The 24248-nt window shown below is 41.4% G+C and overlaps 1 protein-coding gene across 4 annotated transcripts in view; it reads left to right on the top strand.

Annotated features, from left to right (window-relative positions):
• SNX4 (sorting nexin 4) overlaps positions 1–24248 on the top strand; it is a 171478-nt gene that overhangs the window by 96921 nt on the left and 50309 nt on the right. For all 4 annotated transcript variants that reach the window (XM_029605279.1, XM_029605281.1, XM_029605280.1 and 1 more), the window contains exons 8-9: positions 5697–5758; positions 21113–21178. In XM_029605279.1, coding sequence (XP_029461139.1) covers positions 5697–5758; positions 21113–21178 — 128 coding nt within the window. The remainder of the gene's footprint in view (positions 1–5696; positions 5759–21112; positions 21179–24248) is intronic.

Genomic DNA, 24248 nt, shown 5'->3' with positions numbered 1-24248 from the left:
GCTCATCTCTGTGGTACTTGACTTAAAGTATAAGAAGATGCAGGAGATTTTGCCTTGTCCAAAGTGGCCATGCCTGGAGCTGAGCTCAGCTTCCTATGCTAAGGTATTGCTGCACCCGTCTCCTGAGATCCAATCAGTGGCCTGTGACCCTGACCTCCAAAGATCCATGAAGGATGTTAATTCTACTAGGCTGACCCTGATACTGTAATTGGATCTCTTCAAGGCAAAATCAAATTGGAGAATTGAGGAGGCACTTAGTACATCAAGTGTGCTGAAGTTTAGATGTTGGGTTTGTTGATGAATCTTTGTGATCACGTGATCTCACTTAGTGATACCTCTGACTTCATTTCAGAGTATCTCAGCCCTAGGCAGGGAATGGCCCTCTTCCTGAGGATCTGTTCTTTGCCACTGTTAAAAGATGGCTAAAGCCATACCCTTTGATTTGCAGGTATTTATTTTATTTATTTATCGGGTTTTATATACAGTCATTCGGATTCATAATTATAAATCCATCATAACGGTTTACAACAAATATGAAGGTTACAATGTTAAGGGGGATAAACAGGGTTTCAAAAAGATTCAAACTGTTGGTAAACATAGGGGTATCAAATGCTAGTTATTTAGTGATCTGTTTACGATTAACTTCTTAGTTATAGTCCATAGTTGTGATAAGTTCATTTATTCATTTAATCTTCAGGTTGAAGTGGAGGGTGAAGTTTTTGTGTTGTTCATTGGGTGAGTTGGTATGCTTTGTTGAACAACCATGTTTTTAGATCTTTTTTGAATGTTTTTAGGTTGTCTTGAGTTCTGAGTTCCATTGGGAGGGAGTTCCATAGTTTTGGGCTACCTAGAGATATTGCTCTCTTTTGGGTTGAGGTGAGTTGATTGGAACGCGTAGGTGGTGTTTTTAGAAGTCCCTTGTTTGCTGATCTTAGGTTTCTATTTGGAGTATGTAGTTTTATAGATGAGCTTAGCCAATTTTCTTGTTTTTCATATACAATTTTATGAAGGATGGGTAGTACTTTGTATTCAATCCTGAATCTTATTGGAAGCCAGTGTAGTGAAATCAGTATCGGAGTGATGTGGTCATGTTTTTTGGATCCAGTGAGGATTCTTGCAGCTGCGTTCTATAGGATATGTAGTGGGAGAATAGTGTTGAGGTAGGTTGAAATGAGTACACTGGGGGACAGGTGTCCTGAATATGTATCCTCCTCAGGGCAAATCTTTTTATAAAACTCAGAACAGACTGGGGAACTAAGTTTGTCATAGCTCCCCTTAGCCTAAGACAGATATAGTTTCCACTCCTAAGAGATTAGTCCCTGAGGAAATCAATCAAGTTAGGACATCATAAAATTCCGTGGACTGTCTGAGAAGGCATCTGAAGTCCTCCTGGCTTCTAGGAGGAAGTCCAACAGAAGGTCTGATGGATTTAAATGGAGGAGGTTTGCAGTCTAGTGTGAAGATAAAACTCTATGGGGCGGATTTTAAAAGGCCTGCACGCTTAAATCCTTCCGGATTTACGCGCGCAGGGCCCTCGCGCGCCGGCGTGCCTATTTTGCATAGGCCGCCGGTGCGCGTAAGTCCCGGGGCTTTGGAAAAGGGGCGGGCCGTGGCGTTTCGGGGGCGGGCCCGGGGGCGTGGCGCCGGCCTGGGGGCGTGGTCGAGGCCTCTGGACCAGCCCCCAGGACCGGAACACGGAGCGGGGCTGCCGGCCGGCGCGCACAAAGTTACGCCTGCTTTCTGCAGGCGTAACTTTGCCGACAAAGGTAGGGGGGATTTAGATAGGGCCAGGGGGTGGGTGGGTTAGGTAGGGGAAGGGAGGGGAAGGTGGGGGGGAGGGCGAAGGAAAGTTCCCTCCGAGGCCGCTCCAAAATCGGAGCAGCCTCGGAGAGAACAGGCAGCGCGCGCTGGGCTCGGTGCGCGCAGGTTGCACAAATGTGCACCCCCTTGTACCCCGGATTTTATAAGATACGCGCGGCTATGCGCGTATCTTATAAAATCCAGCGTACTTTTGTTCTCGCCTGGTGCGCGAACAAAAGTACGCGATCGCGTATTTTTTTAAGATCTACCCCTATCTCTTCTCTTGTCCCACACAAAAGCTTCTTGGATACCTTCATCTTTCAAGTTCTGACCTTTAGCCAGCTCTGTTAAGCAGGTGATGTGTGCTAGTTACACTGACATGAACCCTATCACAAGTAGAAGGAAAATCCATTTCTGTTAAGCTTCTAGTTGTCACATTCATGTGGGGCTTTTTTCAGTTGAAGCCTCTCATTAAGCTGCTAACAGTGTTATGGGACATTTTGTTTCTAACCAAGCTGATGAATGTCCCTTTTGAGCCCTGGTGGGCTTAAGTATCTGACTTGGAAAGGTACTTGAAGGCGGCAAAGCAATGTGACAAGGTGATAGCTAAAGCCAGAAGTATGCTGGACAACATAGAGTGAGGAATAACCAGTAAGAAAAAGGATGTGAAAATGCCCTTGTACAAGTTCTTGGTGAGGCCTCACCTGGAGTACTGTGTTCAGTTCTGGAGCCCTTATCTGAAAAAGAATAAAGACGGAGGATGGGGTAGTCCAGAGAAGGGTGACCAAAATGCTGTGGGGTCAGTATCGAAAGACTTATTAGAGAGGCTGGCAGAAAGGAAGTGCAGGGGAGATATGATACAGACCTTCAGATACCTGAGAGGTTTTAATGATGCATGAACTTCAATCCTTTTCCGCTGGAAAGAAATCAGAACTAGGAGTTACAAAATGAAACGCCAGGGAGATGACCAGAAAATATTTCTTCACGGAGAGTGTAGTGGATGCCTGGAATGCCCTTCTGGAGGAGGAGGTGAAGATGAAAGCAGTCAAAGAATTCAGTGGCATGGGATAAACATTGTGGATCCCTAAAGACTAGAGGATGGAAATGAAGAAAAGAGTGCATGGAAGAACTTGCTGGTGCAGTGGTTACTACCCTTAACCAAAAAGCCTTGCTACTTTTGATTCAACTGCAACATTGCTCTCCATTTCAATGGTAGGGGGAAAAGGGGAGTTGGATTCAGCAACAGTCAACAAGGGTGCCAACTTTTATGGTCTGGAGAGCTGATAAGCATGGGAGTAACATGTGTGGAGAAGCAGTTGCTACCTTTAACAGAAGGCAAGAGATTATTACCCTTAACCAATAAGCCTTGATGCTTTTGATGCAACTACAACATCATTCTCCATTTTGACGGCGGTGGTTGCGGGGGGGGGGGGGGGGGGCGGGAGAATGGAAGAGGAATTGGATTCAGATGACAACCAACACGGGCCTTGACTTTTATGGTCTAGGGAACTGATATGCAGGCACAAGTGAAAAAGTACAGGACTGCTTCTAAGGCCAAGTCCATAAGCAGAACACATCAGCACTGTCTGAATTTTCACCCAGTAAAAATGTTGCTAGCAGTAAATTAAGGCTTGGAAATAACTGCATGGAGTGACAGTTGCAACTCTTAAGAGTGTTATGGGGGTAATCTGCACGGTGTAGCAGATACTACCATAAGAAGCTTGTTGGGCAGACTGGAGAGACCATTTGGTTCTTTTTTGCCATCATTACTATGTTAACGTTTTTGGTGGTCATCACTTTGGTCCACAGAATCAATGAGCTCCAGGCCCTAGTGCAGTGATGGTGAACTCCAGTCCTCGAGTGCCACAAACAGGCCAGGTTTTCAGGATATCCACCATGCGTATGCATGAGATAATTTGCATGCACTGCCTCCATTGTATGCAAATTTATCTCATGCATATTCATTGTGGCTATCCTGAAAACCTGGCCTGTTTGTGGGACTGGAGTTCGCCATCACTGCCCTAATGCAAGGTTGGCCAACTCTAGTCCTCAAGAGCTTTTAAACAAGTTAGGTTTTCAGGATAGCCACAATGAATATTCATGAGAGAGATTTGCATGCACTGGCTCTATTGTATGCAAATATATCACTTGCATATTCATTATGAGTATCCTGAAAACCAAGCCTGATCTGGTTCTTGAGGAATGGAATTGGCCATCCTTGCCCCAGTGACTTATTCACCTTTATACCCAATTGTAACTTGCCATGAGCTCGTATTTGGAAAGGTGAGCAATTAAATCTAAAATCCAAATACCAGATTTCATCATATTTAGATGATACTCATCCCTATCCCAAACATAAACATAAACTGCCTCCCTTATTCAGTTCCACCCTCACTCGACCTCCAATCCCCATTTGCCCCTCCCTATCTGTCCAACTCCTCCACTGCCCTTCTACACCCCTCCCTGCCACCCCCTAAATACTTTATATTTAAGAGAACAACCATTGAATTGATAAAATATTTCCAGTCTTTTATAGTACCATTTTAGTACTACATAAGTTGTTTGTAACTGTACATATATTCAACTGTATATAGTTACTCTATTTGTTTTTTTTCTCAATCTTTACTGCCTTTCCCATCTCCTCCCTGTCTCCTCCCCCTCCCCATCCCCCTTCCTCTTCTCGCCTTTTTCCCCCTCCCCCTCCCTTGTTTTATTGTAATTTTCCTCCTTTCTGTTCACTGTAAACCGGCATGATGTGCTTCACGAATGTCGGTAAATAAAAGTTCATAAATAAATAAATAAATTCTTGCTTAAAGCAGTGTTGACTTCCCACCTTAATCAGTCCATTATCCTTCCAGCATTTTTTCCCAGGCCACATCTCTTTTGTCTTCTATCTTGAATGGACTAAAGCCTATAGGAAATCCAGTCGGCTTTTTATTTCTTTTGACCCTAATAGGTCTGGGGATACAGTGACAAAATGTACCATTTTGAATTGGATAGTAGATTGCATCTCTTTTTGTTATGTCTAGGCAAGCCTGACCTTGGAGGGGCATGTTGAGTTCTATAATGGATGGTGATTGGTTGGACACCTAGGGGTAGATATTCAAACACTACTTGGCTGGATAAACTGGATTTATCCAGCTAAGTGGCTACCACTGAATATCCATCTAAACCACTTAGCCAGATAAGTGACTTATCAAGGGAAATAATTGGCCGTATAATCAATTGGTGGGCAGTGGGCATAACTAGGCAACTCTACCTATCCTATACTTAGATAAATAGTGATATTGAGCCTTACCTGGTTATGTTAACAGGAAAAGTTAGACGTGACCCATAGGATACTTATCCTGATATATTCAGCTGCTTTGCTGTACTGCTGAATATCCCATGTAGTTTAGCTGAGATATTTTCCCCTCTGGCTCTCCTCTGCCTTCTTGCCCAACTTCTACTCTCTGGCACTCTCCTTTCCTATTTCTCTTCAGCTCTCACTTATCTCCTTTCTCCAGTTCCTTTCTAAGTAGGAAGCGCAGAGGAGGAGCAGCTGCGGGGTGCAGGAATGTATACTTGTGTCCCTGCGCTGCTGACTGCTCTGGTTACTTCCCTGATGGGGAACTATAGAGGAATAGGTCCTAGGCAATGCTGGGCTGAAGTTGCTGCTCCCATTTCACTGGCTGGAGTCAAATTGGAGTTGGTTAGAAGTGCCAGCACAAATTACCAGTTTGTACTGCTCCACTTTGAGCTCTGATCTGTTCTAATTTGCCTATAGTAAATTATGCAAGAGTAATTGTTCAAAAACTGTAAACATGTTTTTATCTCTGCTGCTAGATACAGTTTATAAACTATGGTGCAAATCGGCTTTTAAAAGAACACTGACACTTTTCAATCCCCCTTTTTAGAGGGTGGCGGATCGTTTGTATGGTGTGTACAAAGTTCATGGGAATTATGGAAGAGTATTCAGGTAAGTAACTGCAGAAAATGGACTAAATGTTTTACATTATGAGTAAAAGCATTTTTTTTTAATTAGACAAAGATCTTTGGCAGTTTTAAATAATTTGGTCTTTATCTGATGGACTTATTCTTTTCTTTTATGAATGTTTTTTTTTCTCTTAAACTAATAATGGCTAAAACAGGGGTGAGGAGCCAGTTCATGATTAAAAATTAACAATTGCTTATGCAAAGCAATCCTCCAGAATCCATTATATTCATTTTTTTTAAATCTCATTTTAGAATGACCTCTTTAACTATTGTTAGGGTTGGTGGGGGCAGCACTCTATATAGACTACCTCAGGTCCAGTTAATGCCAAATTATGCAATTAAGTACGTTTCTTGTGAGATGATTGGTAGCATCATATTAAATCTTGTGGGAGCACTGAAAGGAGAGGATCACCTTTGATTTATAGGTAGGAGACACTGTCACATAAATTTTAAAAAATGATGAGACTGACAGTGAAATGCTAAGAGAAATTAGGGAAGCTAACCAAATTGGTAGTGCAGTAATAATGGGGGATTTCAATTACCAAAATATATGATATTTTTCAAGCAAATGTACAACGAGTAATATAACCTAGAAAAAGACGTTGTGACAAGAATTTGACTAGATAGGTATCAAAGCTTAAACTCTAATATTCACATTTGCATATCACATTTGTAGCTTAGGGACCTTCATAACATCCACGGTGCTGCAAGTTAGTACTTGTGTTTTGCACTTTTGTGGATCATGTTTAATCATAGGTCCATTAGTCCATCACCCTCCATTAGCGCTCACCCTGCAGCAACCACCCAGCTAACCATCCAAAATGTATCCAGCTCTTCCAATACCAATTTTGCAACACCACCTCCTACCTAAAAGACCATCTGCCAGACAAGCCCTTCACTACAACTTGAAAACACTCACCCCTATTCTGATTGCACCAATCACCCAGCTTTTAGGCCTCACCCTCTTTTCACTTTCACTCTTCAATGCACAATCCCTAACAAAAAAATCTCTAATTTTCAATGATTACCTCACCGACGCCAAGCCAGATATTTGCGCTGTAACCGAAACATGGCTCAAGCCCTCAGATACAGCTTTAATAAACCAACTCCCTACGCTGACCTATGACTTCTTCTCACTCCCAAGACTGAAAAAAAGAGGAGGGGGAATCCTTCTGGCTACCAAAAAAAGCCTTAACTTCTCCCAACACCCATTCAGTTCTAACACAAAACTGGAAGTCGGTCTCTTCACATCACAACATCTTCAAATCCTTCTTGTCTACGCCCCCCCAGGGCTCCTAGAATCCGATGTCTCCCCCATCCTTGAAATCACCACTACGCTCATCAACCTGGATTCTCCAGCAATCATCTTAGGAGATTTCAATCTGCACATAAGACAATCCTTCACCTTCTAACAGCTGCGTAACCCTCCTCACAGCCCTGTCAGCAATGGGATTCCAACAATTAGTCAACGAACCCACACACAAAGCGGGTCACACTCTGGACTTGATTTTCATCAACAAAGGCATTACTACTACATCCAATTTGAAGAACATAAAGGTCCCATGGTCGGATCACACTCTCATCTCTACCTCTTTCGCTCTGAAAGAAACCAACTCTCCTAATATCCGCTCACCTTCATTCCAATACAGGAGGCGATGCCCCCCAGAAGACCTTCACAACCAGCTGGATTCACAGCTCCCTCTATTAGATCTCACCGACCCGAACACTGCCATTCGTTCCTGGAACAACATAACAGAAAACATAGCTAACAAGCTCTGCCCTTCAACTATAAAAAAATCCCACACCAACGCCTCCAACAGACAGCCTTGGTTCACCAATGAACTTAGAAAACTAAAACAAAGCTTAAGAAAGAAAGAAGCGACTTGGCGTAAAACCCCTTGTGACAGCACCATTTCTTCATACAAATCCTCACTATATCAGTACAAAGCCCTCACCTCAAAATCTAAAAAAGATTATTTTGCATCTAAGATTCACAACCTGGTCTTTGATGCTAAAGCTCTCTTCGCTTATGTCTCCAGCCTCACTCAAACCATACCGCGAGAAATCCCCTGCGACATGGCACAATCTAAAGCTGATGAACTCGCTCAGTTTTTCCAAAATAAAATCAACAATCTTTTAACTCAACTGCCTTCCAATACCGCTGACGCCTTTCCATTATATCAACACCCAACCTTCAAAAACTCCAGCCTAAACACTTTTGAGCCCGTCTCTTCCACTGAGATACATGCCATCTTGAGAAGAATGAAACCTTCGTCTCACCCCGCAGACCACATCCCTACCAAACTACTTCTATCTATTCCAGACACAATAGCCACATCATTGACAAACATCATTAACTGCTCTCTAGCCCAAGGATCCTTCCCAGATGATCTCAAAATGGCTTCAATCTCACCACTCCTAAAGAAACCCAACCTTGATCCGAAGGACCCTAACAACTTCCGCCCCATAGCTAACCTTCCATTCATCGCCAAGATCATGGAAAGACTAGTCAACTCTCAACTTTCAAACTACATCGAAGACAACAATCTTCTCTTCGCCCCACAACACGGATTCCGAAAAATCGAGGCACAGAATCCCTCCTTATCTCTTTGACAGACCATATCCTACTGGGCCTTGACAAAGGAAATTCATACCTATTGATCTTGCTGGACCTGTCCGCAGCGTTCGACACGGTCAACCACGCTATCCTCCTTAACCAGTTGTCATCCATAGGAATCAGCGGCACCGTCCTTTCCTGGTTTAAAACCTTTCTCAACAATAGAGGTTACAAAGTTAAACTCCAAAACAAGGAATCCTCAAGATTCAACTCTGCCATAGGAGTCCCACAAGGTTCGTCTTTATCTCCGACTCTATTCAATATTTACCTTCTTCCTCTCTGCCAACTTCTCACCGACCTCAATCTAAAGTTTTTCCTATACGCAGATGATATTCAAATCATCATCCCTATCAAAGACACATACTCTAATACTCTTGACTACTGGGAATCATGCCACAAAAAAATCAAACAACTACTCAACAGCCTACACCTCATCTTAAATTCCTCTAAGACTGAAATCCTACTCATCTCTCCTGAGAACAACACCTCCAACAGTTCTCTTCCTACCAATCTGCCTACCACACAAGCTAGAGACCTAGGAGTAATAATAGACAACCGGCTAAACTTCAAGGCACACATCAACAAAACAACCAAAGACTGCTTCTATAAACTTCAGGTCCTGAAAAGGATAAGACCCCTTTTCCACGCTCAAGACTTCAGAACGATCATCCAAGCAGTCATTTTTTCGAAACTAGACTATTGCAATTCCCTATTGCTAGGTCTACCATCATCATACTCCAAACCCCTACAGATGGTTCAAAATTCAGCAGCCCGAATCTTGACAGGCGCAAGGAAAAGAGACCACATATCCCCCGTCCTGAAAGAGCTTCACTGGTTACCAGTCTACTTCCGCATCATGTACAAAGCCATAACCATCACCTACAAAACTATACATCAACTTACCACTCTCGATCTTCAATTCCCTCTCCAAACACATAATTCTACCAGACCTACTAGAGATGCTTATAGAGGCTCCCTCCAAGTTCCCCCAGCGAAAACGACCAGACACATCACCATAAGAGATCGCGCCACCTCCACAGTTGGCCCTCTTTTGTGGAATTCCATTCCTACAGACCTCAGACAGGAGCCCTGCCTCCCAACTTTTAGGAAAAAACTTAAGACTTGGTTATTCAAACAAGCATTTCCGGACACAACCCAATGACACATTCCAATGACTCCTAAAACTCCACTCCTCTTGTATATAACATTTATTCTGTATACTATATTTAAATTGTATATTGTTTAACCATCTCTTTTCTCTCCTCTCTTCTTCCTTCTCCAAGTTCGGCTACCCTTGTTAATTGTAACTGTACTTTCGGACACCACAGTTCTAGTTTTTTGTTTATAATGCACTCCTGTTCGATGTAAACCAGCAAGATATGTTTTCATGATTGCCGGTATATAAAAACTCTAAATAAATAAATAAATAAATAAAGTAAGCACAGAGTGTTATGCATTTTAAAACTTTAGTTATATGCATTATGAGACTCTGATATTATATTTTTTTCAATTTTTGAATTAATGTAAAACTGAAGGGATTACGTCCCTATTTGTGCTCAGCCGGAGTCAGGGGTCTCAAAATGCATATAACTCTTTGCTTACTTGATGGACTAATGGACCTATGATTAAACATGATCCACAAAAGTACAAAACACAAGTACTAACTTGCAGCACCGTGGATGTTATGAAGGTCCCTAAGCTACAAATGCGATATGCAAATGTGAATATTAGAGTTTCAGCTTTGATACCTATCTAGTCAAATTCTTGTCACAATGTCGTTTTCTAGATTTCAATTACCCCAATACTGACTGGGTAAATGTAACATCAGGACATGCTAGAGAGAAAAAGTTCCTGGGTGGAATAAATGACAGTTTTATGGCACAATCTGTTCAGGAACTGGCAAGAGAAGGAGCAATTTTAAATCTAATTCTCAGTGGAGACCAGGATCTGGTGAGAGAGGTAGCGGTGGTGGGGCCACTTGGCAATATTGATAATAATATGATCAAATTTGAATTAATAACAGGAAGGGGGTCAGTAAGAACATAAGAACATAAGAAAATGCCATACTGGGTCAGACCAAGGGTCCATCAAGCCCAGCATCCTGTTTCCAACAGTGGCCAATCCAGGCCACAAGAACCTGGCAAGTACCCAAAAAACTAAGTCTATTCCATGTAACCATTGCTAATGGCAGTGGCTATTCTCTAAGTCGTCTCTTCTCCAAGCTGAAAAGTCCTAACCTCTTTAGTCTTTCCTCATAGGGGAGTTGTTCCATTCCCTTTATCATTTTGGTAGCCCTTCTCTGTACCTTCTCCATCGCAATTATATCTTTTTTGAGATGCGGCGACCAGAATTGTACACAGTATTCAAGGTGCGGTCTCACCATGGAGCGATACAGAGGCATTATGACATTTTCCGTTTTATTCATCATTCCTTTTCTAATAATTCCCAACATTCTGTTTGCTTTTTTGACTGCCGCAGCACACTGCACCGACGATTTCAACGTGTTATCCACTATGACACCTAGATCTCTTTCTTGGGTTGTAGCACCTAATATGGAACCCAACATTGTGTAATTATAGCATGGGTTATTTTTCCCTATATGCATCACCTTGCACTTATCCACATTAAATTTCATCTGCCATTTGGATGCCCAATTTTCCAGTCTCACAAGGTCTTCCTGCAATTTATCACAATCTGCTTGTGATTTAACTACTCTGAACAATTTTGTGTCATCTGCAAATTTGATTATCTCACTCGTTGTATTTCTTTCCAGATCATTTATAAATATATTGAACAGTAAGGGTCCCAATACAGATCCCTGGGGCACTCCACTGTCCACTCCCTTCCACTGAGAAAATTGCCCATTTAATCCTACTCTCTGTTTCCTGTCTTTTAGCCAGTTTGCAATCCACGAAAGGACATCGCCACCTATCCCATGACTTTTTACTTTTCCTAGAAGCCTCTCTTGAGGAACTTTGTCAAACGCCTTCTGAAAATCCAAGTATACTATATCTACCGGTTCACCTTTATCCACAAGTTTATTAACGCCTTCAAAAAAGTGAAGCAGATTTGTGAGGCAAGACTTGCCCTGGGTAAAGCCATGCTGACTTTGTTCCATTAAACCATGTCTTTCAATATGTTCTGTGATTTTGATGTTTAGAACACTTTCCACTATTTTTCCTGGCACTGAAGTCAGGCTAACCGGTCTGTAGTTTCCCGGATCGCCCCTGGAGCCCTTTTTAAATATTGGGGTTACATTTGCTATCCTCCAGTCTTCAGGTACAATGGATGATTTTAATGATAAGTTACAAATTTTTACTAATAGGTCTGAAATTTCATTTTTTAGTTCCTTCAGAACTCTGGGGTGTATACCATCCGGTCCAGGTGATTTACTACTCTTCAGTTTGTCAATCAGGCCTACCACATCTTCTAGGTTCACCGTGATTTGATTCAGTCCATCTGAATCATTACCCATGAAAACCTTCTCCATTACGGGTACCTCCCCAACATCCTCTTCAGTAAACACCGAAGTAAATAAATCCATGGCTCTAGCACTAAACTTTCAAAAGGGAAACTTTGACAAAATGAGGGGGACCCCCCCCAAAAAAAAACTGAAAGGTACAGCTAAAAGAGGTAAAGAGTATGCAACAGGCATGGACATTGTTTAAAAATACCATCTTAGAAGCACAGTCCAGATGTATTCCACGCATTAAGAAAGGTGGAAGGAAGGCCAAATGATTGCTGGTATGGTTAAAAAGTGAGGTGAAAGAGGCTATTTTAGCCAAAAGATCTTCATTTAAAAATTGGAAGAAAGATCCAGCAGAGGAAATAAGGATAAAGCATAAGCATTGGCAAGTTAAATGTAAGACATTGATAAGACAGGCTAAGAGAGAATTTGAAAAGATGTTGGACACAGAAGCAAAAACTCATAATAAAATTTTTTTAAAATATATCCAAAGCAGAAAACGTGCAGGGGAGTCAGTTGGACTGTTAGATGATCAAGGGCTTAAAGGGGCACTTAGGGAAGATAAGGCCATTGCAGAAAGACTAAACAAATTATTTGTTTCAGTGTTTGCTGAAAAGGATGTTGGGGAGATACCCGAACCGGAAATGATTTTCAAGAGTGATGATTCAGATGAACTGAAGCATATTATGGTGAATCTGGAAGATGTAGTAGGCCAGATTGACAAACTGAAGAGTAGTAAATCACCTGGACCGGTTGGTATACACCCCAGAGTTCTGAAGGAACTAAAAAATGAAATTTCAGACCTATTAGTAAAATTTGTAACCTATCATTAAAATTGTCCATTGTACCTGAAGACTGGTGGGTGGCCAATGTAACCCCAATATTTAAAAAGGGCTCCAGGGGAGATCAGGGAAACTATAAACCAGTGAGCCTAACTTCAGTGCCAGAAAAAATTGTGGAAACTCTTATAAAGAATACAATCACAGAATATTTAGATAGACATTGGACACAGCCAGCATGGATTTACCCAAGGGAAGTCTTGCCTCACAAATCTCCTACATTTTTATGAAGGGGTGAATAAACATGTGGACAAAGGTGAACCAGTAGATGGATTTTCAGAAGGCGTTTGTCAAAGTCTGGCATATAGTCTCTCATATAATAGAAGGATATGGGGTACTCCATGAAGTTAGCAAGTAGCTCATTTAAAACAAATCGAAGAACATTCTTTTTCACTCAGCTCTGGAATTCATTGCCAGAGGATGTGGTTACAGCAGTTAGTGTAACTGGGTTTAAAAAAGGTTTGGATAAGTTCCTAGAGGAAAAATCCATAAACTACTTTTACGGTAATTAATAAGCAATAATAGCTTGTGATTTATCTAATGTTTGAGTACTTGCCACATACTTGTGACTTGGATTGGCCACTGTTGGAAACAGGATCCTGGGCTAGATGGATCCTTGGTCTGACCCAGTATGGCATATCTTATGTTCCCTCATGAGAGGCTTCTAAGAAAACTAAAAAGTCATGGTATAGGAGGCGATGTCCTTTCATGGATTACAAACTGGTTAAAAGTCAGGAAAAAGAGAGTAGAATTAAATGGTCAATTTTCTCAGTAGAAAAGGGTAAATGGTGGCGTGCTTCAGGGATCTGTACTTGGACCAGTGCTTTTCAATATATTTATAAATGTTCTGGAAAGGAATAAGACAAGTGAGGTATTCAGATTTTCAGATGATACAAAATTATTCCGAGTAGTTAAATCACAAACAGATTGTGATAAATTGCAGGAGGACCTTGTGAAACTGGAAAATTGGGCATCCAAATAGCAGATGAAATTTAAAGTGCAAGGTGATGCGTATAGGGAAAAATAACCCATGCTATAGTTATATGGTTAGGTTCCATATTAGGAGCTACCACCCAGGAAAAAGATCTAGGCGTCATAGTGGATAATATATTGAAATCATTGGCTCAGTTTGCTGTGGCAGTCAAAAAAGCAAACAATGTTAGAAATTATTAGGAAGGGAATGGTTAATAAAACGGAAAATGTCATAATGCCTCTGTATCGCTCCATAGTGAGATTGCCCCTTGAGTACTCTGTACAGTTCTGGTCGCCGCATCTCAAAGATATTGTTGCACTGGAGAAGGTACAGAGAAGGGCAACCAAAATAATAAAGGGGATAGAATGGCTCCCTTCTGAGGAAAGGCTGAAGAGGTTAGGGCTGTTCAGCTTGGAGAAGAGATGGCTGAGGGGGGATATGATAGAGGTCTAGAACAGGTAAATGTAAATCAGTTAATTACTCTTTTGGATAATAGATTGCTGGGTGCACACCATGACGTTAGCAAGTAGCACATTTAAGACTAAACAGAGAAAATTATTTTTCACTCAATGCACAATTAAGCTCTGGAATTTGTTGCCAGAGGATGTGGTTAGGGCAGTTAGCATAGCTGGGTTTAAAAAAGGTTTGGATAAGTTCTTGGAGGAGAAGTCCATTAACTGCTATTAATCAAGTTGACTTAGGGAAAGCCACTGCTATTACTAGCATTAGAAGCATGGGATGTAGTTAATGTTTGGGTAATTGCCAGGTACTTTTAACCTGGATTGGCCACTGTTGGAAACAGGATGCAAGGCTTGAGGGACCCTTGGTCTGACCCAATATGTCAGCTGCTTGTTCTTACACCCATGTCTCCCCCATGCCCTGTCCAGACCACACCCACATCCCATCCTTTTTTTTTTCAGTTTCTTATTTGTGCACGTACTCGGGTGGCTTTGAAATCCACTCAGCACATACCAGCCTGACATACTTGCGTATCTCCCGGTTTGGGCGCACGCAGGGCCATTAAAATTCACCCCTGTGGTAATTTAGGGGAACTCACACAGAGCCATGGCGATCTCATATACACTTTTCAGGGAGGATAATTTTCAGAACTTTGTATGTGGGTAAACACCTGTTCTACTCAGGAAAAAGGCCCTTTGAAAATGGCTTCTCCCTGCCACTGACGGTAAAAGGCATAACATAAATACTTTCCTACCTATGGGGAATAAAGGAGTAGCATTAGGAAGGAGAAGGTAAAACACAGGTGGGGATTTAATTGTGAAGTCCTCATATGTACTTGTGCCTGCTTTGAAGCAAGTACAAGAGTACGCGTGTGAAAGTACCTACTTTGCCTAGCAGCCAAGGGTTTCACAGGGAACTCCGCAGGGAGTTTTCTCTGAAAATGAGCTTGCAGGCCTGCAGGTACCAGGGCTGGTTTTTCTGCCAGCTCATACTATGCTGGCAATCTGGAACCCTTTGCCAGCTGGAGTGGAAGGTGGTGGCGGCCGCCGCTGGAAACTTCCCTCCCACTGCATTCAGCTTCGATCAGTAAACATTGTTTAATATTATAATGGCCATGAAACTGATCATAAATCGGGTAGGAAAGGAGATTGCAATGGACACAGGAGATCAGCGGGATAGTTTTGTTTATAAAACAGTATTATATTACAGAAGTATACTGGCAAAAATATAATATCAGGACGGAGGAGTAAATTAGACTAGTATGTGGCACAGGCAATACATATAGCAGATGTGCATATAAGTAAACAGAGTGAAAACAAAACTATTCTAGCAACATATACAGAACAGCAAAAAGAGAGAGATAAGATAATATAATCCAACAACCTGAGATTACTTCCCTTATCTCACACCCCCAATAGATAAGTAGTGTTGTCCCCACCCAAGGAGCTGGTGTAAGATTCAAGGAGTTCTCCAAGGAGGTGTGAGGGCAGCTTGTGCAGGAGAACAGCTCTGCATCTAGTGTCTTCTGTCTGTTCTGAAGGGTAGGGGCTGGGGACAAGAGCTTATTCTGCACAGTGCAGGTGCCTTTGTCTCGAGCAATGCTGCGCTGTAAATCAGAGCTCAGCGTTTCACTTTCCAGTCCATTTTCCTTAATCATAATACAAATATAAAGTCGTATACATTATCAATGATTCTAGAGGGCATAGCATTTTCTTATGTTATGGTCCATAACGTCATTGAAAATGTAAAGAGAAGCACATGGGAATTGGCAAAAACCTTTAGAGGCTAACAAGGGGTCCCAGAAAGGCTGAGAGCTCCAGGTGTAGAGAGAAGAGCATGACCTGCCTTGATGCTTTTTTCTTTCTATGCAGAGTTGAGGGAAACGAGGAGTGTTGGAGGGGTTTACATGTATTACTCCTCAAATCCAATTTCCATTATATTTTTAAAACAAAAAGCAAAAATCTTAAATCAAATGCCTTCTGCATTGTTGACTCTTCTAATACAGAATATTGTTTTCAAATTACGATACTCTTTTGCGCTTCAGTCATTCTGTATCATATTCAGATATTATGGTATTTCTCAGCCCTTGAATGGGATAACTTCTTTCAGCACCTAGTGTTTCTTGGAGGTGCAACACATTCCTCTGAGTCAATATTTACTAATGCTCTTCCATGATTTATTGTGTATTTGGTTATTTCTTTATTTATCTATTGACATTTGATATTCTGCTTTTTACTGTGAATGGCCTTAAATCAGATTGCAATAAATTTAAAGTAGGTTTCAATAGTATTAGATCAACAAACAAACAGTGGTTGAGGATCTGTTCATTTGAAGATAGATTCATAGTTAGCTTGTTTTGTTGTTGCTGTAGAAATAGGAATTCTTCTGTGGTAACTAGGTTGCTGGGCAGGAAGTCTTTGTTGGGAATGCTTGGCTAAAAAGCCATGCTTTATCTTTCTTCCAAGCGTAGGGATGATGGAAGCACGGTCCAGATCTTTGGTGCATAAAGGTTAAAGGCCCGCAGTCTGCTGCAGGAGGTGGGGTGGAAAGTAGAGCTAGTTGGGAAGATCCGTGCGCTCTCTTGGGGACATGCGAGAGAGATTCTGGGACCTGTTTGTTCATGCAATTGAAGACGAAGCAGAGTTCACGCCTTTTCATTGGCATCTCGAGGCGCAATTATGTTCAGGTACAATAAGTATTTTCCTGGCCCCTCAAGGCTTATAATCTAACGGGCGAATTTTATAAGCCCTACGCTTGGCAAAACCGGGAGATACGCGCGTGACTCAGCCACACAGATTTTAAAAGGCCTGTGGCCATGCACGTATCTCCTGGTACACGGATAAAAAAATATTTGACAGCAAAGGGGCGGGATGTTGACGTGGTCTGGGCGGGGCAAGGGCGGGCTGTGGCTGCACCTATGAAGTCACTCACGTATTCTAGCACGCACCGGGATCCCTCATCCGCGTAACTTGCTTCTGCTATGCACTGCGTGTAAGTAGTGAAATTTAAAAAAAAAAAGGGGTAATCAATGGGGTTTTAGGTGTCGAGGCTAGTAGGGTAAAACAGAGGCAAGTTAGGTGGGGGCTTAGGAAGTCGGCTTCTTTACTGGGGTGAACTGGGAGGAAACTGGGAAATAGGCCTATTGTGTCGCTGCACGTACCTACTAAAATTTTCCCCCTTAAGCGCTCGAGAGAGGATTCGTGCGTTGATATAAAATCGTGTGCACATGCACCCATGTTATGAAATCAGCATGTCCATGCGCGAGCTGGCAAACGCACACGTTTGCGCCTGCACGCAACTCTTAAAATCTACCTTTTAATCTGTACCCGAGGTGAAGAGACTATGCTGTTGAGGTGCTGTCTTTTGGATGAGGTATTCAAAACCAAGGTACTTGAGGACACTTGTAAAAAAAAAACAAAAAAAAAACCCCACAGGATCTGGAGTGGGAAGTTAATCAAAATGAAACATAGAGGGGCAGATTTTATAAATCTGCGCACACTCGTACTTTTGTTCGTGCATCAGGCGCGAACAAGAGTACGCGGGATTTTAATTGATACGCGCGTATCCATTAAAATCCGGGGTCGGCGCGCGCAAGGCTGCCCAAAATCGGCAGCCTGCGTGCGCTGAGCCGCGCAGCCTGCCTCCGTTCCCTCCGAGGCCGCTCCGAAATTGGCTTCCAGCAGGTGTAACTTTGCGTGCGCCGGGCCGGCTGCCGCGCTCCATGTTCCGGTCGGGGGGCTGTTCCGGAGGCCGCAGCCACGCCCCCGGGCCGAAACCACGCCCGCGGCGCTGCCCCCGAAACAGCGCGTCACTCCCGGCACGCCCCTCCATGCAAGCCCCGGGACTTACGCGCGTCCCGGGGCTTGTGCGCGCCGCCGAGCCTATGCAAAATAGGCTCAGCGCGCGCAGGGGGGGTTTGGGGTAGGTTTTCGGGGGGTACACGCGTATCTTACGCGTGTACCCCTTTGAAAATCTACCCCAGAATATACAGTTTGGCATAATACAATTCACCCTGTAGAAAAAAAACATATACAGCAAATCAGTTAAGAAGTGTGAACTATTCTGTTGCATATTGGCCTGGTTGATTCATGTGGGTGGTTTTGGAGGTTTTTTGGGTTTTTTTGTATAAAAGCACTATCCAAACAAAATAATTAGTCTTAAGTAAGCAGTTAAAAATGTTGCGCTTTTCATAATCAAATTCTAGCACAAGACCTACAAAATTCAAGAATCTAACTCCTGCCTCTCTAGAACCTCAAGCTTTTGGTGAATGCGCTGCAGCCAGTGCTCCCTCCAAGGAGTGACTAGGGGTGTACACACATTTTTTTCATATGAGCAACAATTTTTTTAAACCAGTAATTTTTGCGTGCCAGAATTATCATTGCATTTCTGTATTTATTACAAAGAAATGTATGTGAGCGACCACGTAAAACCTGTGAGCGATGCTCCAAAATGTATGAGTTAATCGCTCACATGCTCAGCTTAGAGGGAACTATGGTTGCAGCTGCCTGGCGGAGAAAAGAGGGTTAAAATTATCTGTTAAACCAGAGGACCTGCTGAAAGGTACTAGTATAGTAAAGACATAGTTACTTCGTTTTAAAGAAAAAACCTTTTATATTTAACATGTGAGCTTGCAAACTGGGTCAGATTGTTAAAGCGGTTGAAAATAATGCAGAGCTACTTAGCTTCTGTGTAAAAAAAAAAAAAAAAAAAAAAAAAAAGAAATAACCGAGGGCACTAACAATTTGAGATTTAGATCCCTTAACTGAATGAATGAGAAATATTGAGTTACAAGTATATTGTACAAAGTCCTGTTTTAATTTAGTGACCATTTCTCTATTTGTACTTTTAACAGTGCATTACCTTTTTTTTTTGTCTCTTGTGTATTTTTTCTTAACTGTTTTGGCTTGCAGCAATTTCATTCTGCAAAATGTTAAGAATCACATAGCTTCTTCGATAAAGGAAGGCAGCGCTGAAACCATAGCCAATTGTCGCCCTCATACATATAGAGGGTGTTAATTATTTCTAGCAGGCACAGATGGATAGTTTGTCAGGATGGGCCTTACTTGTAACCGAAACACCGAAATAATGTTTCTGCCAATCCCTTGGTCACCGTGGCAGTAAAAACATTTTGATCCATTTATAAGTATTTATTGACTTACAAAGCCACTGCATTGACTATATTTGTATGCTTTGAGTGGGAAAAGGGACAGGTTCTTTGAGAGAATTATACACCTTTATATCTGTAGCAAGACTTATTAAAAAAAAAAAAAATCTGTGTTAGCATAGAGCTTGATGGTTTTCTGAATTTCATTCAGTCTAATCAGCAATGTTACAGAGAGTCTTGATAGAGGAAGAGGGTGTAGACTTAGACATATCTGATGGTGATAAATCAATATTGGAATCCAAGAAAACATGGGACAAATATAGAGGATCCTTAGTTTGTGGTAAAGTGAGGGTAAAAAAGTAGGGTCTTTGGATGGGCATTGCAGTCATTATCTGCTGTCATCTTCTATTTCTCTATAACCCTATCTAAACCAGTGGCAAATGGTGGAAAATGCACATTGAGCCAGATTTTCAAAAGCATTTGCATGCTTAAAAATGGGCTTTGCATGTGTAAATGCATTTTACCCATGTAAGTGGGCTTTTGAAAATTGCTAAGATATATATCTTTGAATTGTCCATAGGATTTACCCACGTGAGTGCACTTTGCGCAGGTAAATGGCTTTAGAAAATTGCTACAATAGTAGTTAATTTGCCCTTGTAAATTCTTAGAGGTAGATTTTTAAAGGTGCGCGCTTCCCGGTGCACACACATGGACGCGCCGATTTTATAACATTTGTGCGCCAGCGCACGCATGTGCGGGCGGCGTACACAAGGGGGGGGAGACTTCTGAAATTTTTGCGTGGCAACGCATCCCGGCCTTCCCCAGTTCCCTCCCAATCTGCTCCAATTAAGGAGCGGCTGGGAGGGAACTTCCCTACCCCCCCCCCCCCTAACCTTCCTCCCCACCCCCTAAACCTTTTCCTTCTACCTTTTATTTTTTTTATTTTGTTGCTTACTGCCCAGTTGGAGCAGAAGCAACTTGCGCACGCCGGCAGTCCCTTCCCCGGCATAGCTGTAAATGGCCGCTTTACTGGCTGCCTCCAGCCCCATCCCCCTGGATCGCCCCTTTCCTTCGGCCCGGCACTTTTTTGCATAACAGGAGTTGCGCGTGTGGCCGGGCCCCTTTGAAAATGCAAGCGGCGCACACAAGGCCCGGCCATGCACATAACCCCCGTTTTTTTATGTGGATGGCCGATTAAAAATTCGGCCGATAGTGTACTAGCACATACCTAAAGACTTTGGGAATAAATTTCAAAAGGATTTACACATGTAAATGTAACTACTAGCGTAGCAGTTTTCAAAGGCTATTTACCCCCGCATAAGTGCACTTTACCCCGGTATATCCTATGGACAATCCACGGGCATATGTTGTAGCAATTTTCAAAAGCCCACTTGTAAAACCCATTTTTGAGCATGAAAATGCTTTTGAAAATCAGGCCCTTTGATTTTTTTTTTTATGATAACCAAGTAACATTTTTTCTTTTTTGTTAAATTAGCTTTGCTTTGTCCTCCACGACAGTCTTGGTCCCTAAGCTCTTTTTACTCCGTCACTTGCTACCTCAGCTTCTAGTGCCCACCTTTGTCCAGCCCATATCTTCCTTCTCTTCTGCTTTCCGCTTTATTTGGATCTTTTAGCCTTTTCTCTTTCCTCCGGTACCATCTGTGCCTCTTAAACCCAGACTCTTCTGTTGCAAGTTTGACTTTGCTGCTTGGAGGAGGTAGGGAAGCCAAGCTGCTGTATTACAAAAAACAATAGAAGGAGACTTCCGTTCAGTTATCGCTTTGGAAGAAACCATCACATTAACTTTACTCGCTGTTCTTATGGGTACAGTTTTGTTTCTTAGTTGATTTTTTTTTTTTTTTTTTTTATTTCTATATAGTGAATGGAGTGCAATAGAAAAAGAGATGGGAGATGGGCTGCAGAGTGCTGGCCATCACATGGATGTGTAAGTATTAAATTAGCATGCTGGCTTCCAATATGTTGACATTCTCCAGATGGACCAGAAAGTATTTTTTGTGCATGAACTCCAATGTGAAATGGGGAAAAATCTTGCTAATATATAAAAAGTCTTTATTTGATTTTCATAGTGTTGTGTATTTTTGGGGGGGGATCATCTAGCAAGTAGCTAAATATCAAGTCTCTGGGGCTTTAGAAGCTTTTTCTTCTTATTATTTTGAAACCATAGACGTGCTTGGAAGTGTGCCAGGCTTTTCTTTTCAGCTGCTCTGCCAGAAAACAGAGGAGTAAAAATAATGTACTGCAGCTCTGATTGAATTCATTTGTTTTTTTGACAGCAGTGCTTTGCACCGTGCCCTGGATGGTACGCCTCCCTAATTTTGCAAACTCTTATTAAGGAGGCATTTCAGCTACGGCAGCTGAAAAAAGTCAGTAAAGTTTAATTGCCCATCTGGAGATGTATGTATGGTGGTGTTCACCCTCAATCAGAAAGTCAGAGTGTTTCTTTTGTTTTCAATTATTTTATAGAGAAAAGTTGTCATGAAAGAATCTCGGTATCAGTAACAATTTAAAAACATACAGATTTCAGAATCATATATTGTTTGGTTCTCAGGATCCACATTGAATGAGAAGAGAATTACCTCAATGTAATTTTATACCGCTTAAAAAAAACAAAAAAAAAACAAACCCTGGGCAGAAAGTGACATTTTGATGAATAGAGGAAAAGAAGAGCAAACCAGGGTCATTTTTCAAAATGCCATGGGCCATTATCATGTTCGTTAGGGCCTTATTGTATGCGTTAATGACCGCATCGCGGTGATATAATTTAAATGAGTGAAAGGTGACGGTTTGGGTGGGATTAAAAAAAAAATTGGGGGGCCGGTTGTGCTGTGGGCGATAATGTTGTACACTTTATCGCCAGCAGTAGCACTGGAAATAGCTACATCTTTTGCAGGGGTGCTGTGGGGGTGATAGTGTGCTCCGCGGCCGCAACCAAATATACAGGGTCATCTATCAACTCGCGTTATGACATTTTTACATGCATTAAAGAATTTTCGCATGCGAAAAGCACCGTAACGCATGGTGCGATGCTAATTTTTAAAGGGGGAGGGATTGGGGAGGAGTCGGGGGCGGAACATTTGTAAAAGTGGGCTGGCTTCACAGTTTGCTAAACCATAATGCATGATATCGCACAGTTTTAATGCCGAAAATAACTGCACCTTTTTCATTAGTGTTAAGCTGTGTGATATCATGCAATATGCCCATAACGCAAATTGCGATTTTTTTTTCACAAATTCCGTTTTGGGCATTTTTAGGCTGGGGAAGGGCCTGAGATTTGGAGAGGAGGGAGGGGGGAGAGAGAGAGAGAGAGCCTCTGGGGGTGACACATAGCAAGCAGCTATTTATGCTACTATAGGAGGCCCACATAGTAACTCGAGGTAAAGTTTAGGTAATAGTGTAGGGATTAGGGGCCACTTTTACATGCAAAGTGAGACGTATGAACAGAACACTCACTCACTCCGAAGGACATCAAATCTTCACAGTACTTTTGTTGTGAAAAATAAGATAGTTTTGTTTAGTATGATATGACAGCTAATTTTCTTTGTTGTTTCGATCTGTCTTTGTGATTTCACTTATATTGTTACGATGGTGTATATTGAAAATGATAAATATAAAATTTAAAAAAAAAAAAAAAAAATCTTCACAGTACTATACTGTTCTGTTCGTACGTCTCATTCTGCATGTAAAAGTGGCCCCTAATCCCTACACTACTACCTAAACCTCACCTCAAGTTGCTAGGTGGGCCTCCTATAAAAGCATAAATAGCTAACTACAACAAGAGCCTTGTAGATAGTCTCAGTCTCTCTCTCTCTCTCTCTCTTTCTCTCCCTCCCTCTCGAGAAATGAGCACTTTGCAGGTAGGAACATGCAATAAATAGGCTATTACCATAAAACATGCCCCTTTTATTATCGCATGCGATATTTACTGCTTTTTGATAAATCTAGGCCATAGTACGAAAACTAAGACCCACAATATATTCATTTTATTCCTATTATGAGATTTGTGTAATTTTTTTTAGTTATTTTTACTTTTATGTGTTTTACATTTATGTAAACCATTTTGACTAAACTTTGTTTGTGAAAGCGGTTTAGAAACACTTTTAAATAAATAAAATAAATAAACAAAAAACTATGGGCCTGATTTTCAAAAGCATTTACACACTTAAAACTGGGTTTTCCACATGTAAATGCACTTTACCCATGTAAGTGGGCTTTTGAAAATTGATACACTATATGCCATTAAATTGTCCATTGGATTTACCCATGTTAGTACATTTTATGTTTGTAAATAGCTTTTGAAAATTGCTATGATGGTATGTTTTATTTACATGCGAAACTCCTTTGAAAAATCCCTTGTATATGAGCACACAACACACTTACTCTATTCTTTATTAGGACACTGTGCTGTAATTATAAAAATATTCCTTAAAGAGAAAAAAAGACCCAGTCAGTCCAAAAATTTGTTCTGGTTGTAACAACCCTTTTCATAATAATCATTCTGGGTCAAAAACACTCCAGAAATCCTTATATAAGGATTTATATGAAGACTTCAACTTTTTAAAATTTATTGAAGGTTTTGATTTTTTGGCACTCATAAGGATTTTTGTAGTATTTTGTTATGATACTGTACATTTGTAATGTACAGGAACACACATATTAACAACTCACAGCAAATCTCCATGGAAATGTAGGTTTGTAAGCACGGAAGCATTAATCTCAAATGTTTTGTTTCCAGTGTGCTGTGGAAATTCTTAAGTATTTAAAAAAAAAAAAAAATGATGTAGCTTTACCACACTAGGAACATATACATGCATATTATTATTAAATTTAGAATATATTTCTTGCACCTCTGTCTTTTTTGACAGCTATAATTTTCACAGTGGAAAATCTTTCCTTTTCAAATGTTACAAAGAAAACAAAAATATAATGTACTTAATAGCGTAAAGAAATATAGGAATGCTTTCAATACAAAAAACAAATATGTTTTTGTGTGGAAT

The sequence above is a fragment of the Rhinatrema bivittatum genome, chromosome 6, assembly GCF_901001135.1.
Source record: "Rhinatrema bivittatum chromosome 6, aRhiBiv1.1, whole genome shotgun sequence".
Lineage (NCBI taxonomy): Eukaryota > Metazoa > Chordata > Amphibia > Gymnophiona > Rhinatrematidae > Rhinatrema > Rhinatrema bivittatum.
Note: the sequence above shows the minus strand (reverse complement) of the source record. Positions and strands in the feature narration are given on the sequence as shown.